This window comes from Pterocles gutturalis, unplaced genomic scaffold, assembly GCF_000699245.1.
Source record: "Pterocles gutturalis isolate BGI_N339 unplaced genomic scaffold, ASM69924v1 scaffold8502, whole genome shotgun sequence".
Classification (NCBI taxonomy): Eukaryota; Metazoa; Chordata; class Aves; order Pterocliformes; family Pteroclidae; genus Pterocles; species Pterocles gutturalis.
The window spans coordinates 28,959-46,026 of record NW_010115253.1 but is presented as its reverse complement, the minus strand read 5'-3'; the positions used below and the strand labels follow the sequence as shown (position 1 = coordinate 46,026).

The 17,068-nt window shown below is 43.7% G+C and overlaps 1 protein-coding gene across 1 annotated transcript in view; it reads right to left on the bottom strand.

Moving 5' to 3' along the window:
• Window positions 1-7,823: 7,823 nt before the first annotated feature.
• LOC104462956 (metalloprotease TIKI1-like) overlaps window positions 7,824-17,068 on the bottom strand; it is a 25,346-nt gene continuing 16,101 nt past the window's right edge. Inside the window, exons 4-6 of the mRNA XM_010075117.1 lie at window positions 16,943-17,033; window positions 11,636-11,899; window positions 7,824-8,004 (exon numbers count right to left, since the gene is read on the bottom strand). Of these exons, the coding sequence (XP_010073419.1) occupies window positions 7,824-8,004; window positions 11,636-11,899; window positions 16,943-17,033 (536 nt within the window). The remainder of the gene's footprint in view (window positions 8,005-11,635; window positions 11,900-16,942; window positions 17,034-17,068) is intronic.

The following is a 17,068-nucleotide window of genomic DNA, read 5'->3' as shown; positions in this document are numbered from 1 at the left end:
TGTAACCTCTTCAGTAATCTTCTTATTTGCCTAATTTCCTTTCTAGCTATTGAGTTCTTGGGCTAACTACAGGTGATGGTTTCAGAATTCTCAACACAGCTCGTTTTCCTCAAATCTGGGTCTTACTACATAAAACAACTCCAGCATTACAGCTTTACCTCCCAAGCAGAATGCTGAGTGGAGTACTTTTATTCAGTTTAAACTCCCACACATCCAGGCAATTCATGCATCAAGCTTGAAAAATCTTCAGCAAGCTTGAAGATGCTCTCCTGCTAGCCCATGACTCTTCACCAAAATATGTATCCTAGGTCACATTTGGCGATTTCTAGTGGCAAAGACTTTGTATTTTCTTGTATCATTGTGAATATGAGGAAACTTTCACCAGAGTGACACTATTCCCAAGTCATCTTTCTAGAGAACAAGTTCCTTTGCAAAACACTATTTCCATTATTATATTCTAATGCCATAGGCAGCACAAATACACTGGTGGGCAACATAAGCTACAGACGAAGCACACAACACTGCAGAAAATAAATAGTGCTCCATGTCATTTAAAAAACTAACATTTCAGCGTAAGTCTAATGTGGGGAAAACAGCCTGGGCACATGCATAGGAGACTGGACATGGGTTGTGTTCTCAGTAATGGAAAGGCCTAAGTTCTTCTGAATGGGTAGGATGTTTGCACAGTAGCAGAGTGCTTGGAAATGTTAAAGCCCCAAGACAGATGTCTGTTTTATGTGGCCTGTTAAGTACAGATGTGTAACTGTTGTACTTAACATTATACATCTTTATACCTTTCATGACAGGGTAGGAGTCTGATATTCCAGATTATTGTTGCTTGTACCATTTCTGCTCGAACTCTCTTAATAACCTTTGTCCTTTGGAGCTACCTAGGTGTGAGTTTGTATCCTTGAAGCTATATTGGCAATCACTCAGTATGTTACAAAAGTCCAGCACAAAACTTTATGTGTCTTCCACGTGGAATGGAGGCCTAGAATCCACCATCAGAAGGTCTCAGAAAATTGCCTTTCCTGCCAGCAAATTCTGGGGCAGGCCAGTGAGTTCATACTTATTTATAACATTCCACTATGTTCAAATCAAACATAAGAAGTGCATTTCCTGGGATGCTTTCAAAAGCCATGTACCAAAGGGACAATCACAATAACATAAGGTGTGACTGTGTGCAGCAGCACATCTATTGCAATGCAACTTGAAAAGACAGGGGCTTATTTTCTTCTATTGCTAACTTGAACATAATAAAAATACCTGATTTCTATCGTTTCTTTAGATGGAGCCACCTCCTTCCATTGAACTCTACACAAATGTTTGTAAGATTATAGGGAGTACTCACTAAATTAATGAGAGGCTTTAAAAAAGTCAAAGATTTGGTTTCCAGAAGGAGGAGGAAGGAGATGAACACTCTATGGGTTTTTTAAATCTGAAGTGTTCAGTGCAGCTTTGTTAAGAGCTCTATTTCCCTTTTAATCACAGGGCCAGCGCTGCTTTGTCTCTCCGAGTATGTCTACACCACCTGGCGCAACTCCACAAAGGGAGCACCGGCTCTCAGTCCTCAATGACTCTGGCTCCATCAGCAAATAGGACCAGCCTCAACCTAGCCCACTGTGCCATATTGAGAAGACATACAACAAGCAAAACCACCTTGGACAGGGTTGACATTCCGAGTGTACGTTGTGTCATTAGCACTAACCCTGAATGATAAGTACTGCGAGTGTTGTGTGTCTGCCACCACCTGATAACCTCAAACATGTTCTGGGAGTGTTTACATATTGAATCCAATTACTATCAAATACACAGTACAGAAATAGCTGCAGGAAGGTGACCTTCCAGCAGCTGATCACAGCTATCCCTGACAGATGCTGGAAGGAATCTCTTTAGCTCTTAAGTTATGCTCACCCATTGCTTAAGAAATATTCATATATTGCAGGCACCCTATGCAGAATGGAACTATCTCTCCTCAGTTAGCTTCCCAGTGTGTGCTAGACTGCAGCTGGAGGAGCTGTGCTTTCAAATCCTCTCCAGCAGAGACAAGCTGAAAACAGGTCTTACACAATATTTTAACACCAGAGCTACCTGACAGCAAAAAGGCATTAGCTCTGCTCCTTGTTTTGTGGGGACCCTGGAGGCAGTTCCCACACTGGATATCTACATGGAGAAAGCAGGTCCCCTGACCTCCTGGTACTGCCTAAAATTGCACAAAGTAACTTGGAGCCAGGGTGGGAGGTGTGGAGAGGAGGAACAGGGAGAACTGGGACAACACACAAATAGCAACATTTGTCAGAAAACAAAAGCAAAATACTGTTTCTTGTCTTCAGCTGGATAAACTTATAGTGTCTTCAAGGGAGGTTAAAATAAACAAAATAAACGAGATAATGCACAAAAGACCTGTAGTAATTTGTCACAAGCATCAGAGAGCAAGCTGTGACAGCAAAGTATTTGTCATCCTGGCTATTCAATTATTTATGCATCTCCAGACAAACGGCATCAATACACATACAAATGACATTTTCAAATCCAAAGCTTCCCCTTTTTGCAGTGTAGGATGGAATAAACTTTCCATGGCTTTAGTGTCTCGAAGGATTAAGTGACTTGAGATACAAGTTCTACAACTAGAGGTAATTCAGCCCTGGTCAAACAGTATCTGCAAGGTGGAGGTTTTCTGAACTCTTTGATGCCCAGTTCCGTGGACACTAGCAGGAAATAGCCAGTTGCTTGAGCACTAGAAAACCTAGCTCTTGGATAAGGTATAGTTGAACACTGCTGCAAATACACACATGGAAAGACACACGCCTCAGAAAGACTCAGGTGACCAAAGGCAGGAGCCTCAATTCACTGCCCAGACCATAGGTATCTTCAGAGCAGTCTTCAGAGTATAAATGTTAGATGACTGTTACTATCCTGAAGCACCAGAAACACCCAGCAACACTGTGTTCTTCTAATTTTATTCTTTTTAACCCACTCAGTATAGCTGTGGCCTGCTTGCAGGTGGAAGTGCTAATATATTGTGATAGAGATTTTTTCCAGTCTTTACTGATACATACAGTCTTCTTAATAAGGACAAACATGCACCATAACAGGACTGTGATCTTGAGAGGTAAATTAATTTCAGCATGAGACCTGACCTGAACAAACCTCACGTGTATTCATCGGTGATTCCAGGATAGCAATCTGTATGAAGCAGAGTAGAAGTGTAGAAAACGGCAATCAGTTGCACCACAGATATAACAAGATCACCTTTTCACCATCCACAAGACTACCCTGGTGTTTGAAGAGAGGGCTCTGCTCTTTCAGTGCCTGGCTCTTCTTTTCATGAGAGCATCATATTTTCCCCTGAAGCCTTCTTGCAGAGGGTACAAAAGGAGCACGGACAAAAAGAAAAAAAAAAAAAAAAAGGAAAAAAAATGCTTAGATTTCTAAATTACTATTTATTTACATGCCTTCTATAACTGCTCTCTAATCTGTTTTAGAAATATAATTTTGCTATATGAATGGTTAAAAACAGGACAAAACACCCTCTTTCCCAAGTTTCAAGGTGAAGAGAAAGAAATGTGAATCACTGAGCAAGGTTTTTTGCATTATTGTGTGCTCTTTTATGCTACTGCACCTTTAAAATAACAAAACCCTGCAAGGTGCTTAAGGCATGTCAGAGGTTAGAGTGAGGTAATCCACACAGTTTATGCAACCCCTCTCGCATTTCTATAATTATTGCTTGGGAGGGATGTGCACATTTTTAGACCCTCTCTGAAGAACAAGAATTTTTTTTTTCTTTCAGTAGTTTTTTTCACATCCTAATCTGAAAGGATTGGAAAGTAAACCAACAGTGGATCACCAGCTCTCTAAGGGGCATTCACAGTTCACAGAAAAACTGTGTCAGATAAGAGCACATTGCTGTCTATGAAAGAACATTGAGTGAAGTCATGCCTCCTGCAATCCTTTGCAAGAAATCCCAGTTGCTAATAAAATATCATATCAGAAAATAAAGCTTCAATATGTTAAAGGCAACCAGCAGCAGAAAGGAAAAGCTGTGAAATTGCAAGAGGTAGCTACAGGAAGGCCAGTGAAGTTCAAAACAAATAGTGTTTAACACCTGGCCCATTTCATCAGCAAGTAGAAATAAAGTGCAAGTGCTGACTACATCAGGAAACAGGAATTTATGAGCAAGCCCTTTCCCAAGGAGGATGTTTGTCTGCCTTTTTCTCCTAGATATATATATAAATGTGAAGTTTTATGATAACTAAAAAGCATGTATGTCATAGCACAGTAGTCCATTAGCCAAGCTTCGTCAAGAAACAAATATTCACAAGAATTCACTATACGCTGATGAACATCTGTGATGGTTATAACCTGTATTGTTCAACATTACAATTTAATCCAGGGTGTGTGTATAATTGTATTATCAAACTAGTACATTTTGACGTAGGTAGGTTTTTAATCTCTGCTAATAACTTTGCAGATGTCAGCCTCCAACAGGGAAGTAGAAATCTTGACCACAAAGAACCCATGGCAATAGTCCCAATCATCTCAAAACAGATCTGTCCACAGAGAACACTGGAGAGATTATTTATGAAAACTATTTAAGCAAGGAGAGGAACAGCAAAGTGCACAGGCTAATTAGTAAATACAAAGGAAAGAGAATGGAAAAGGGAGACCAGGATGTTCAGATATAACAAAGAATGTGTTGTTATAGCACTTAGAGAATGTGGAGGCACCTAGCTCAGGAGACAACAGGAGATTTCAGCCTCTGCACTGAAGAAAGGGTACCGGCACCATCACAGTGATTTCCGAATCAGGTGTGCCAGTCATCACAATCTGACTGAATTTCAATTGCAAGGCAACAAAAGATACTTCAGCTGTTTGGGAAGGACAGAGAGACAGTGAAGTCTTCCAGGCGCAATGGGAATGCTTGCTTCCCTGATCCTCTGTGGCCCAGAAAAGGGTGGTACCTGAACAGACTTTGGCCATTAGGATGGCTCCTTGGACTGTTCCAAGTCTGGCAAACTTTTCTTGGTCTGGAACTAGGGAGAAATAACTGGACCCAAATCTAGCACTCCTCAGTGGTCACTGTAAACAGCTGAGTAGCATGGGCAGCTGGACTAAGTCTCTGCTCTCCCTACCAGTCAGTTTAAAGACTTTGGCGTCCCATGGACAGTCAGCAATGACTGGTCTGGAAGAAAAAGTAAGGGGTAGGAACCACTAGTTTAGTTCACGAGTGTCAAGCCAAGCCCATGAGGCCCTCAAAAATACCCTGAAAGAATTTGATTACTATGCAGAAAGAGTTCACAGTCCACAATCCATCACAGATTAAGGACATCTCTATTTCTCTTACAACAGTCAAGCACTTGGAAACAGGCTACAAAGTGAGTTACACCACCAGAACTGAATTGTTCACAGTGCTGTTTCAGGTCTCTGTTATTCCTGAGTGTTTTATAATCACTCTTCCCTCATGACAACCTCAGAAAAACATTGGTGGCTGTTCCACCAGAGTCTACTCCCCTCCCAAAGGCAAAGCTCAGGAGCAACCATGGAAAAAAGGAAAAAAGAGAAAAGTCATCCTGGGGATATTCTACACAACAGCCTTTATCTTGTAATGGAGAAAAGAAATTGAAGCTCTGCCTCAACCCCTTCTCCTAGTGCTTCCAGAGCCCTTTGGACCTGCGCCACACCTCATCATGCACTTTTGAAGGACAGAAGACAGGGGGAGGAGAAGCAGTACCCATGCATATGCAAGTAAGTGGCAGAACACACTCTGACGTAGTGGTTTTGGTGGCCCCTGCAGATGCAGTGATAAATACACAAGTATGTGCTCAGTTTGTCAGGCCTGCAGGCATCTTTGTAACTAAGCTATTCCCTCATCTGATCTGCTCCCTTCAGGTCATATTCAGGCCAAGGAAAATAGCTCTGGACTGATCAGGTCTGTGACAGTTCATACCGGTGAAAGACCAACTGGAGAAAGAGACAGAAGAGAGCACATCACCTGCCTGGCTGCTGTGTGGATGCCAATGATGCCAGAACACATTTGGGACTCTGAGGTCTTGTAGTATTCCCTATAAGAAGGAGCACAGAATGAGACGGTGCTATCTTCTATCCTGGCCCAGATATACTTAATTCCCCACAGTGCTGCTGCAAACTGCAATATTGAGCCTCTCCTTTCACTGTTTTTCTCAGCAAACTGAGGCTTTGTTCAGGTTCACTCCTTGTGGAGGACTGAAATTTGAGATCACGAGATGAAAAGCCTGTTAGGAAAGCTGGAACCATTTTCTCCTCCTCCTCCAATGTGCAGTAGAAGGACAAAAAAAAGAGGTACTTTTTATGGGCAATGAAAAAAGCAAAGCACATGTACATGCATAGGAAGGGAAACTTGAGCGTCTGTTGTCTTGCTGGGGCAGGTGACTGCTGTGTTTCCAAGGTACCAGGCTCAGCACATTGACTCCAAGCCCTCCCATGGATGAAGCTTATGAGACCTTCCCAGGCAATGAAACCCTTCTAAGAGGAAGGAGGGATATGTTGCTCACAAAATCAATTAGTGTGATCACAAGAGGATGTCGTGTACAAACACAGAAAACCATTCACCAGTATTTCCAAGCTTCCTACATCGGACAGTCAACAGGACACCCTTGTAAGCAGACAGCAAAGGACTCAAAACAATTTGGAAAGTCTGAGAATTTCCATTGTAACTGGTAGAAAACTTGCAAGGATTTCCTAGAATGAAGTCTGACTGTGCAGAAAAAGAAAAGAAAGCCCTTTCTCCCCAGAAGCGAATCCAGCTGTAAAGTAATAGAATCATAGAATCATAGAATGGTTTGGGTTGGGAAGGACTTTAAATATCATAGAGTTCCAACCCCCCTGCCACAGGCAGGGAACCCTTCCACGAGACCAGGTTGTTCAAAGCCTCATCCAATGTAGCTTTGAACACCTCCAGGGATGGGGCATCCACAACTTCCCTGGGCAACCTGTTCCAGTGCCTCGCCACCCTCACAGTAAAAAATTTCTTCCTAATATCTAATCTAAATCTACCCTCTTTCAGTTTATAACTGTTACGCCTTGTCAAATATATCTAATATATTTGTGATTTAGAAAGAGAGGGAAAACCTGCATCCGGGCTTCTCAAATCACCTTTTGAGAAGTACTTACTTTGGAAGAGTCCAACAGTATGACTGTGAAGCTCCCCAGGCAACTTTTTTTCCGTACATGTACATTAGTTTGTGCTTATGAGATTTGTACCCATCTTACAACAGCACCAAACAGACAGCAGAAACATTCTGTTCACAAATCTTTACTGTTTTATTCTATTGTGGAAGGTGTTGTCATGAACCTTTATATGTAACCTGGAGCCCTAACAAGCAAGAATTAAAAGCTTTACCAGCAGAGACATAATATACCAGCTTCTTTTTCCCAGCTGTGTTCATATGACCAAAATATTCTGTTCTAATAAACAAGTTACTGGTGTGTAAATCTTCTTACAAGGCACTGAAGGTGAAAACAATGTAATTTAGTTTGGCTCATACAGCTAAACAACAGCTATGTTATAGCGACATTATAATCTCCCCAAAGCATTATGGGATAACATGAAATCACTCTTCTGCAAGAGAAGGATAAGTAACACTTCCATCAAAATATCTTCTCCTGTATTGGGCAGGTCAAACCAGTTAATAGTGTTAATGATCCAGATTCAGGAAAAGGAGGCAGTTTAAGAACACCCCAAAGAACAGGTGTCCCACTCAGAGTCTTCTATTTTTGTTTTTTCACATAAATTTCTTTTTTTGCTTTTTAAGGCAAGAGCCCTGCAGCTTGGCTCCCCCTGTGTTTCAATGTAGCCTTATCATATGCAAAGTCGAAGTCAGTAGTGGAAGGAAGAGAGAATGGGAAAGCTGGTGAGCACTGCTGGTGTCTGCACAAGCATGACTAGACTGTGCGTGGCCCCGTGGCTGGGGTTCAACTGTGATGTAGCCGTTAATGATGCGGATCCGGGGAGGAGGGTCGGTAGCACTGCAAGGCAAGAGAAGAATGTCAGTCCAGACCCAGCCCAGAACTGCCCAATGCCCACAGAGCAGAAGGTGGTCTGCCTCTGTGCCCCACTGTCAGTCTTCTGGTCTCCTGGGAACGGTCTCTTGTACCAGTCACATGCTCACCAAAGGATTGTGTCTCCTAACGGCAGAGCGCTGCCTCATCCCTTCCATAAAGGTGTGGGCAGCTCCCATGCCAGCCCCCATGGACAAAGGCACTGCCCAGCTGAACTGCGAAGCAAGTTTTGAGAGGGAACAGGGATGAGATTGAGGAGGGTGGTGACAGCACTGAAACACCTGCCCTGCACTCAGGTCTACCCAGCCCATTGCTCCCATGTAGTTAGTCGGGTGGGTGAGACGACCATATTCCTAGTGCCTTTCAGCTAAGCAGAAAATACGCAAGTATAAAACAAGCTTTGTTGCAGAGAGTGTCACTGCAGCAACAGTTGCTGAACACAGCAGGATTGAGGCGCCTGCTTTCAGCTGAATCCATCTTCCCCAGTCATGCTTCTCTATGTGCATCTTAGCACGGACCAAACTTGTTCCTATACTGCATGTTCCCTTCCACACGTCAGGATTTACAAAGGGTTTACATAACATGCTTTAAGGAGCAGAAATGCATTATAGAGTCAGTGGGCAAAATCACATCTCAGAGTATCTCCCAGTGGTTGTGAGGACTCTGAGGTGGTGACGAACAAGAACTGAGTCAGAGCCTACATGATGCTGAACTCCTATTATGGCAACACATCATGGGGGAGAGAAATTTGTATGCTTCAAGCTGCTAACACCAGCTGTCCTGAATTGGGGGAGCTCCCACACCATGGCAGGTCAAGAGTCAGAAGGGTCAGATACTACACAGGTGTTGTTCTCTTTGGCAATGGATTGAAAGCCATGCTTGACCCCACAGCTGTAAGGTTGACAATACACCCCAGTGCCTCATGGTGCTGTGTGTAACCAGAAGACAAATTTAGACAAAATTAAAAGCAAGTGTACCTGTCAAATACAAAATCAGAGTCTTTTATCCTGCACCCACTCCCCAGCTGCTGTGCATCATTCTTGCCTTATTTTATACAGGTGCATTAAGCAAAAGCGCTTTGGGAAATTGAAGGCAATTAGTATCTTTTTTAAAAAACACTTACCCTTCCATACCCAAAGGCTCCCACAGAAGATTTGAACAGTAACTGGAGAGAAGCCAGCTGGCAGGACATCAAAGAAATACAGCTGACAACTGATGCATAGAGGAGCATGAACCAAAGCAATTCTGCCAAGCCCACTACAAGACTGCATCAAATCACTCGATCTGTGCCTTGCACATTTCCAGGCTCAGAGGAGAAAAGCTGTGAATGGCTCATGCATAAGAAATCTGACAGGTTTAGCTGTGCCTGGGCACCCCGGGGAATGCTTATAGCACGGGCTGGCACTGCCAGTGAGATGTGCCATGCACACGTGTGAGCTGGAGCCCGGGGAGGCTGGATTTCCGTGGGGACACATCGCGGCTATGCCACGAGGTGGGGCTGTCAGCTCAGCCCGCGCCTGCCCAGGCAGCCCGCAGCGGCACGGACCGCTGGCACACACGGGTGTCGGGTCAAAGAGGGTGGTGATTCCTCCTGCTTTACAAAGACTAAACCCAGAGCGCAGGTGGGGGCCGTGCGTGAATGACAGCTGCCTCTCTGACACTCGTGACTTTCTCTCTGCGGTAAGGATGTAGCAATCTCTTGGGCAGAAAGTCTTTCCCTGTACTGTCCTGCACAGTTTGACAGCTGCCTCTCTGACACTCGTGACTTTCTCTCTGCGGTAAGGATGTAGCAATCTCTTGGGCAGAAAGTCTTTCCCTGTACTGTCCTGCAACAGTTCTATCTCTAGACATTCATGCTCTCTGCTCCTAAGGACTCACCCCAACAAGAATTTGTCACCTAGCACCTGGGTAAGTTTCTGGCACAAAGAAGAAAGGAAAAAAACAAACAAAAACAAAAAAAAAAAAAAAAAAGAAAGGGAAAGGAGGCATTTGCTGCTCCCATATGTACGCAGCAGTTTCCTAAGCCATCATCATCATCTTCGCTTTTACCTCACTATTGCCTTGCAGTACTGCAATCCAGTATGTAGCCCTAATGTACCTCCAGTTTAATCACAGTAGCATATCCTCCCATTTTCCCTATTCTTCTGAAGGCACTGATACTGCAAGTGCACGTGTTCTCACATCAGAGTACTCTTTGACTTCCGTGAGCTTCATGGGAACAACTGCATGTGAAAAACTGAACATGTCAGTGTGCAGGCAGGGTGGGAGCTCCAAATCATTCCTTAGTGTTTTAATTTAAAAGTCTGTCACCAGAAACTACAAAATCCCATTCACAAACAGCTAGTATCAACTACATTAGCAGAAATTAAATGGTACACTAAAAGCAAGTGTGTTCAATTTGTTGTACTGGTGAATCTTGGACTGCGTGTAGGTCTGTCAGTGGGCATGCACACTTCCATGTGCATTTCTCCCTTTTTCTCCAAACTACTCAGTCTTATGTTGGCAAGAGGAGCAGAAAGAGGGCACAAAATTACTCTATAAAAGAGGAAAAACAGTCTGGTCTAAAATGTCTGACAATGGCTGAATTCTTGGAACAGAACAAAAGCCATCCTGAGCAATGTATCACTCAAAGCAATGGTACAGCTGGGACACAGGGATGTGGTAAGAAGGGCATAGGAGAACACCAAGATACTCAGTACCTTGGGGAGCTGGAAGAAATATTCTGCAAAAGAAAAAAAAAAAAAAACAAGAATGCAGAGGCTTCATTTCAAGAATTGCAGGCGTTTCTCCATTATCCTGATGTGTCTGGTTATTTGCAGTACCGCAAAAATAAAATGCTTTCAACCTGAGTATGGCAGAGATACAGAGACACAAAGAACAAAAGAGGGCACACTCAGGTTAGTGCGTTATCTGACAGGAGGGAAACATTAAGGTACACATTCAGCCACAGGCCTAAGTATAGCTCCTGAGGGAGAAGTTGGCTTTTTTTGCATGCTGATGGAGTTATTTTAGGTGAATAGGCTCTTCTGGATGAAACCTAGGGGATATATGTGAACCTTTGCCCCAAAACACAGTCCATTTTTTATATTAACTCCATGATTCATTAGGTTGTCATCCCCCCTTTCCCAATCTCCAATAATGCCATGGGGCTCACATGCTTTTTAAGACTGGAAGAATACAGAGACTGGAAATACTGCATAAATATTATCCAAATGCAAGGAGCACATATGCCAGATATGACGGTTTCCACATATGCAGCAGCTCTTGGATAAAGGTCCAAGGCTTTGATCTGCACTGTCTACCACTGGATCCAGCCTTCAGTGATAAAGACAGCTCCCATATGCTCATAACCCCTCAAGCTCAAATGCAAAATGGTCTAGACAAGGTTTCCACTTGTATTATGCCTAATTTTCCATAAACGCAGAAAGAAGCTATTTTCTCACTAAAAGCACAAGCAACCTTGAGTAAATGGTTTAGCAAGAATCACGGTAAGGGAGAAGATCTAGCCCCTGCAAAAGTTTAGCATACTGGATTCATGAGTCTAAGTTAACGTCCAGTTTGCATGGCAAACCCTATTCCCTCCCCAGCCACGACCTACCTTTCTTCAAGGCGAACCCAGAGGTCATTAAACTGTCTCAGTCTTTGCTTCTTCTTCTGCTTCTTCTTCTTCTTCTTTTTGTACTTCCTGTCTACCTTTTCCAGCACGTCGATGCTGTCAGGAAGCAGCAGGTGAGGCAGGAGCTCTTCCTTCTCCTCCTCCTTCCAGGGATGCAATGGCAGTGGGAGCTCCTGAGATGTGACATACGGGCTGTGTACTGGTGATGATGATGAAAAGGCAACCAGGGTTATGGAAGGTTTTCTGCTGGAAGGAGGGAACACATATTTGAAAGTGCTTTGAGGCAGAATCCTGGTTCAGATATCATCAAGGCACACATAAAAATGATGTTTCTCCCTGACATACTGTCTGGATGCTTATTTCTCTGCCTTATTTCCTGCCCCCTCTTCTTTAGTCAGTATTCTGATCAAAATCTTTAATGAAAAAAGCTTTGGAAAAGAGGTAACCTGGAACTGAGGAAAGAATGCAGTCTGTCTCAGAGTTGGAATAACTGTTGGGAATAACCTTGCCTATCTAGAAAGACAAAAAAGTAATCCCCCTCAAAGTCAGAGTGGGTCAAACCATACCCCTCTAGTCTAATGCACTGCAGAACACAGACCAGATCATTCCTTTCAGCAATTCCTGCCCAGAGCCCACTGACTTGGGGACAGTGGGGAGGGGCAGGGACAGGACAACTAAAGCACACTACCTGAAGGAGCCAGTCCTAGATCAAAAATCCTCACCAGTCGAGAAGGTAAGTAATGAACTAGTCCACAGACTGTGGCCACGGCTGCAGAAACACATCTGGCAAATTATTGTCTTTGAAGGAAATGGCTCAATATATCACAAATCCATTGTGGCACTGACTTCCAGTTAAGTATTTACTGTCTCCATGCTGATCTGCAAAAGGGGATAATGTGGTCCTGCCACTCAGATAAGCACACCAAGGAGCATAAAACGGTGGTGTTAAAGGGTCGTATCAGACAAGTATGGAGGTCCACATGGAGTGGAGGAGGCTGAGCAATCACAGCTCTACCACAATGCAGAAGTGAGCTTTGCACACATTTATAGCAAGTAATGAGGGAGTAGGAGTCAGGCCTTCAGCTTTCCAACTGCACAGATCCAGTATTAGGCTGGTCGCACTATCTGGACTTTAAAAGCAGCTCCAGCAAGTGAAACACTAAAGCAGTGTATGCACAAACTCTCTCATAAGGCAAATCTTGGAAGCCCAAAGGACCATTCTCTCAAGCCCCCAGAAAAAGCTCTAAGGTCTATGCTTACCTAGCTTCGTGCAAAGGTGATATGTTGAAGAAACAAACAATCGGCTTCACCCTGATTACTCAAGCTCTGTTTCATTATACTTAGAGCAAGCAACATCTCCTCATCCATACTCCAAGGCTGGCAGTCTGCAGTGTTCTATCCACTCATGGCTTTACTGGCCAACACTTCTCCTCTTTGGAACAAAGCAATTCCCCCACTTTACTTGTTCATGAGCATCTTGGACTAACTCACAAACTCAATCCACTCTGTGGATACACAGAACACAAAACAAATATCTGACTGGTCTTTATGGCTAATCTACAAAGAGAAGAGATGCAGGAGTCTTCTGTAATAAGACAAAACTGGAGACTGGCTTGGGCTGAAATACAGAAAGGTAACAGAAGACCACAGACCACTGTGCAGAAACCTCGCTTCAATCAGTGAAACCTTTCCAGAACTACTGTGTGTTTCCCTTCTGCCTTGCAATGGCATCAAAAAGAGGAGGTCCAGGAGGAGATGTGTTTCAGCACGGCTGCAGTTTTCAAGCTAGCCCATCACTGTGGGCAGAGAGTAGATGGAAAACAAAGAGAATTTGATCTTATTTCATGCAAGGAAAATCACAGACTGATCATGTGGTGAACTTTATGTGACAGAGACTGGCACAGAACAGGTCTTGGCTTATCAATCTCTTTCAAAATCCTTGTGATTGTCACACTCGGACTTTATCACCTTGGAAGTGTCACAACCCTTTGGCTCACCTTCACAACATCTTCACATCTGTAAGTGTTAAGTCCACCTTACAGAGTGACCCTCCTTAGCTGTCTCCAGTGACCTGATCTGATCTCTCTGAAGGTCCTCTGCATATGGTTCCCTTTACTCCAATTTATCTTCACTGTATCTGTTCCTTAGTTGTGAAAGTCACAGAGTGGGTACCAGCCCTCTCCTGCAGATTAGAGTGCCTTGCTGCCTGAAGCCTCCCCTACCAAACTCATGGCCATACCATGCTGGGGCCCAACACTGCTACAGGCACAGCCTGGATGACCTCCATCCTGCATGGTCAGCCATACCTGCAGCTTCAGAACACTATTAAAAACAGACACTCACATACATAACCTCCTTTGCAATACTTCCCACAGGTAATTCTTCCAGAGACTGACTGAGCAACCACAGGAAAAGGCACAGAGATGCAAAAGCATACCCTTCTTCCCCAAGGCCACTTCCCTCTCCCAGTACAGCAGCTAAGGGAGGAGTCAGTAAGCACCTTAATTACGGCTGTGATTATGTGATGAGTATTTTACTACATATAGGTGTTTTACTACATCTAGGTGTTCCTGCTCTGGCAGGGGGGTTGGACTAGATGATCTTTTGAGGTCCCTTCCAATCTCTAACATTCTGTGATTCTGTGATATATATGCATTCTAGAATCAGGAACAACAGTTAAAGCCCAAGACAAGACAGTAGAAGCTTGATTGAACTTGTGGCACTATTTATAAACTGTCTTTTGTGCTACTGCATGGTTGGAGTACTTCTTTTGCCTTCCTTGCTTTGGTGACACCACAAAGAAGGTGTCCTTCTGCCTCCACACTCCACTACAGGCATTCATCCCATTGCCCCTGCAGGTGGGCAGGATACCTAAGACAGCCCTGTCTGCAGGTGAAATTCTGTGGCTGCACCCAGCATTTTGCCTATTATAGGAAAACATGCATAATGATATCACATCTTTCTGTGTTCTTACACATAGGTATTTACAAGATACTGCAGAAGGGTCTTTCTGTATAGCCAGAACACAGACTGTGCTGCTGCTGCGCAATCTCTTGTTGCAGGGAAGGGAGACAACTGCAGACTTCCTCATCCTCTTGTTTCAGGACCACTCAACTAATATCCCCTACTGTATCAGACAGCAGAGCAGCCATTTGAATGCTCTCATTCAACCACTTGCCAGTTTTTTGCTCTCTCAATGCTGTCCTGTGAAATAGTCCATGACTGGACTGTGCAGCACTGCTATCTAGGACAGTAGCGGGATATGGTTCCACATTTAGGTGGGCTGGACTGGGTTTATTGACACAAACTGCCCTGGTATTTGCTCCCAAAACAAGCCCAGGATAGCAATCAAGTGAAATCCTTCATACAACCCCCAGGACTCTGACATATTTTCATATTTTTAAATCTCTTCCCAAGTTATCCAGAAACGTTACCAACTTTTCTCAAAGAAAACACTAACATGTGATATTCCTTAGCTTCTTCAGTCAGCTTTAAAATCAAGACTCCAGGAATGATGTTCTATCCAGCAGTCCTAATGAAAGATTTGAGATGCAACCAATGCCAAACTGAGGGCTTTCAAAGGCACTAGAATCACTGGCTGGACAATGAACTCCATGATGTGGTCAGAGAACTGGGTGCTCAGCTACCCTGAGTATCATTGTTACCTACCTTCCAGATGGGTGAAGATCTAGCCCTCCTTTCCCTAGTTGTCTCCCCTTGATTTCCTTACATCTACACCTTTACAGAGCAGTATCAGATTTTGTTTATTCTCAATACATATTAATCTCTCTTTCTTTAACCTTTAAGAAGCTGCTATGGCTGCTTTTTTAAGGAATACGTAGGCTATGAATGTTCTGGGGGGAAAAAACTAAACAAAATGACACAAAAATATCAGCGCAGGCAAGTTTTTTACTATCCCTGTAAACACTGATAAATCATGCTAGACAATCTAGTGTAAGTGTCACAGGACAATTAAGTCTGGTGTTAAGCACAGGGGACTTCTCAATGTCAGACTACCTGACCACTGGTGGCAGCAGGGTTAGGGCTTGCATTCATTTATGCATGGGGATGACTCTTGGTGCAGTTTGCTTGAGTGAACGTAGAGTTAATGATGTATGTCCGTGTGAAGAATCATAGCAAAAACATGACCTGCCAGAGTTTGAATCCCATGGTCTGGAAAAGGCAGCAGAAGTGGTGCAAAGAGAAAGCAACCATAGTATGAGAAAAACATCTGCTATTATTTTGTACCACATCTATGGAGCCCCTGCCACAGACCAAGCCTCTGCACTGTGTCCCCTGCACAAAAGGTGATCATCCTGCCTGAGAGCCCCGTATCAGAAATGTCAGTGAGGAGGAACAGAGATGTAAGCAGTGAGCAACAGCATACCTGGCACAGAGGATAAAGGGCAAACATTAATTGGAATCAAACCTTATTGCCACTGTGGCCTTTTAGCAGTGATTATAAGGAAGAGTTGGGATTTCTGAGAGACACAGGAGAAAACGTTGGCAAGAGTCTGGAGAAAGGAGAGACAAGGATTGCAAACTCTAAGCTGGTGGCAAGAAGTCCAGGAAGAGGTGAGTCAAGAGCACATGTAATTCTCAGCAGAGTATGGATTATTTGTCATTCTGTAGTTATTGAAACCATGGAGATGGATAAAGGCACCCAGTGAGAGATAAAAAGAGGAAATAAGGATATATCCTGAAGGACAGCTGCAAGATGAACCTGAACAGCAAGTGCCTTAGCTTAAAAATGCAGAAGAGAACAGGGGACATGAGAGCAATCAGTCATGGGGATAGCTTGCAAAGAGGCTAGGTGGACTCTGGGCAGTCAGATTCCAGGCTGAGAGAGTGTAATCAGAAAGAATCAAAAATAGCAGTGTAACAGAAGGAGAGTGTTAAAAGGCAGGGCAGTCAAATACTTAAAAGGGAGGAAGGAGGAGCCTAGAAGCCTATGTGGTATGAGACAGCATTCATATCTGATGAACCAAGCATGCATACTTCATGGCTGTTAGTTTAAGAGTTGACAGCTTACAAGGGGGAAGAATTTTTATTTTACTAAAAAACCCTAAACCCAAAAAACCCCCAAAGAGTCCCCCAAACAAAACACCAAAAACCAAAATCTAACTAAATAAAATCCTGTTTCCAAACTGGCTCATGGAAAAGAAAAGCAAGCTGCTGGGAGGGAGAGAGGGAGCTCAGCTCACTGTTAGGTATAGTTCCAGCTGCCACTGCCTCTTCATGACTGTTTACCTCCCAATGGCTGCTCAACTAGATAAAAGCATGCATTACTTGTTGATGGCTTGTCCAGCTGGAGTGTGTTCTACCTCGTACCCTTCTCTCCTCAAAACATCAATCACTGTGTTGTTGCCCATGAAGTGACCTGCAGTTAAGAGAAAAATGACATCAGAACTCTAC